Below are 3111 nucleotides of genomic sequence, written 5' to 3'. Positions count from 1 at the left end.
GACAAAATGAGCAACAACGAGATCATCTTGACTGTACTGTCCATTATAGAGAGCATCGAGCATTGGATCGGCTTGTCTCATCTCTTTTCTTCCCAGAAATCGAAGCTATGAGACCCCCTAAGAAATTCACTCCACCAAAGTTCACGTCATATGATGGGAAGTCAGACCCACTAACACATATCAGCCATTATCGACAGATGATGTCCTTATGGAGCCGAGATGAGGCATTGATGTGCAAAGTCTTTCCATTTAGCTTGGGAGAATCCGGACTTCGATGGTTCGATCGTCTCCTTGCCGGATCGATTTACGACTGGAAGCAGCTCTCTAAAGAGTTCTTGGCCAGATTCGTCTCCAACACTAAGATCCCAAAAAAGCCAGATACCTTGTTCGGTCTCCAAAAGGAACAGGAGGAAATACTGCGTAATTATGCTAGAAGGTATTAGAAGGAATATAACAATCTGGAGGAAAGCATTTACAGTGAACGGATGGTTGTAATGTCTTTTAAACATAGTTTGCGTCCGGAAAGCAAGCTGAGATAGTCACTTACCAAGCGCCCAGCCACTGCACCAAAGGATTTGCGTGCCAGAATTGAGCAGTACACTCGCCTCAAAGATGATTAGATCCCCATCGAGGTGGCATCAACTGAACAAACAGCTCAGAACAAAAGAAGAGCAGACTGAGGGAAACACTGAGGACTCGCAGTGAATGAAGTAGACAAGTCTAAATCCCATGAAACAGTTGTGACTGTATGCAAAGAACCAATATATCGTATAATAGAAAAAATCAAGAGAGAGCCATTCTTTACTTAGCCACCAAAAATGTTGGGAGATCCAGCTCGGCGTAACCAAAAGCTCAGATGCACCTATCACCATTGGTCGGCTTTAATTCACAGCCTGAATGGCCACTTGGCAAGAGAGTGTTACTAGTTGTGGCTGGGATAAAGACCCTACAGATAGAATTCCTGGTTATTAATACACATTCTCCTTACAATGCCATGTTGGGTCGTCCTTGGATTCATCAAATGGAAGCAGTCCCCTCAACCTACCACCAGCTCATCCGCTTCCCAATGGAACACGGAGTAAAGCAGATCACTGGGGACCAAATTGCATCAAAACATTATTTCATGGCAGCCATGAAGGCTAAACAACTCTATAATCAGGTACAGACAGTTGAAGTAGCCGAACAACTGGTCTTGAAGGATGTCGGAAGAACCCCAGCAGAAAAGATAGTAGAGGATTTAGAAAAAGTCCTAGTGAAGGAAGATGGCCCAGAAAAGCATTTCCTTATCGGTACCTTGTTAGGCGCTGATGAGAAACTTCAGTTGCTGGATTTGTTGAGGGAAAATATGGAGGTATTCGCATGGTCAGCATATGATACTCCGGGGTTGAATCCAGATTTTGCTTGCCATAAACTCAACATCAACCATTTCGCTCGGCCCATTGTGCAAAAAAGCCGAAGATCCTCAGTTAGACATACTGAAGCAATAATTGCGGAGGTCGACAAGCTCTTAGCATCGGGGGCAATTCGAGAAATTCAGTACCCATAATGGCTGTCCAACACAATCGTAGTTAAAAAGAAGAACGAAAAATAGAGAGTTTGCGTTGACTTTACCTGCCTTAACAGAGCTTGTCCCAATGATAGCTTTCCTCTGCCTCGAATTAATTAACTAGTAGACTCAACAGCAGGACATGAGCATATGAGCTTTCTGGACGCTTATAGCGGCTATCACCAGATACCACTGTTCGGCCCAGATCAAGAGAAAACAGCATTTATTACTTCAAGAGGCACCTACTGTAGACGTCCCCGAATGCCTCGGGAGGGATGGCTCCCCCGTTCTATTCGCATTGGGTTCACTACAAGTTCAGGACTCTCTAATTGTCACGGTTCTAAATCTGAACCAAAGAGTCCAAATCCGGCAAATCGTTTTGAGAAAACAGATTTTGAAAGAAGTGCCAAACATGGACTGCTTTGCCAGATACAGAGTCGCCACCTAAATGTTTTATTTTGGGGAAATTTAGGAAACCCTGACTCGTTTGCCTAAGGCCACGTGTCCATCATCACCAAAGTTGCCTCGGCTCGAGAACTTGGGTACGATTGGGGAAGGTCACTTCGTGAGCACCCCCGCTCGCCCGATCAAAGATCGGCCTCTACTAACCATGATATCTATTTTTGAAAACATTATGCGTTCTTATTCTGGTTATTAGCCTAGATTTACTATGTGATGCGCACAGCATACAAGTATAGACTGGATCGTCTGAATTGGAACAAAACATCTCGTGTTTGTTTATTTGGAAGTGGTTTGCTACTCGCAAGTAGGCTTAAAATGCAGATTTTGCCACCCTCGGGTGGGCTTAGAAAACATGGTTTTACCACTATCTAGTGGGCTTAAAACTCACAATCAACGAATTGTTCCAATCCAAATAACCCAACCTTCACCTACAGGCATTCAGGCAGTTATATCACATAAGCATATAGCCTCATGGTAAGCATGCTATTCAGGGCAGTCACTCACACGCATGTAAGGATGCTAAAGCATAAAACTTACCGAGTACTCCGAGCCAAAACAGAAACTAATTAGAAATCCATGCATGATCCTAATTATACAGAAATGCCTAATGCAACACATGCAAAAGTGCAACTATAGCAGACTCAGCCATTCTAAACATGACATATGAAATGCTACAGCTAACATGTATTCAACTTGGAATTGAAAATACAATGCAGTTAGTATGATGCGCCGAGCCCGGTGCTTGCAAAACAGATAAATGAATGCAAACATGCTTTCATACTGTATGCTAATTGAAACATGCCCTAATCTAACCATCATAAACGGGTAAATAAAAGGAAGAAAGACGTGGGGTTGGAAGACATACATCACACACACGCACACTTATTACAACATTGCCCTCGCACAGAGGGTCCAAATAAATAATATACAGTCCCAAATGAATAATTATAGTCCAAATATGTACAAAACCCTAAGTAATTAACAAATTAAATTAGGAAAGCAATAAATTGGCATGCAAGCCAGGGATTGCCTCAAATCTGCTTCGGATGATGAATGATGCATGCTCGGGTTGTCTTGTGCGGAGAATTCCTCGCGATGTCCCG

The 3111-nt window shown here is 43.1% G+C and overlaps 1 protein-coding gene across 1 annotated transcript; it reads left to right on the top strand.

The window, feature by feature from the left end:
* The first annotated feature begins 856 nt into the window (after positions 1-856).
* LOC145795606 (uncharacterized) lies at positions 857-1546 on the top strand. The gene has a single exon (XM_082880437.1). The coding sequence runs from the start codon at positions 857-859 to the stop codon at positions 1544-1546; it is 690 nt and encodes a 229-aa protein (XP_082736563.1).
* Positions 1547-3111: the final 1565 nt, after the last annotated feature.

This window comes from Camellia sinensis, chromosome 7 (assembly GCF_055761805.1).
Source record: "Camellia sinensis isolate YWXY chromosome 7, ASM5576180v1, whole genome shotgun sequence".
NCBI classification, from domain to species: domain Eukaryota; kingdom Viridiplantae; phylum Streptophyta; class Magnoliopsida; order Ericales; family Theaceae; genus Camellia; species Camellia sinensis.
The sequence above is the reverse complement of the archived record's forward strand: the minus strand, read 5'-3'. Positions and strand labels throughout refer to the sequence as shown.

Bases quoted from the DNA above. Each gene is read 5' to 3' on its own strand.
- LOC145795606 (XM_082880437.1), top strand. From the start codon at position 857: ATGCACCTATCACCATTGGTCGGCTTTAATTCACAGCCTGAATGGCCA.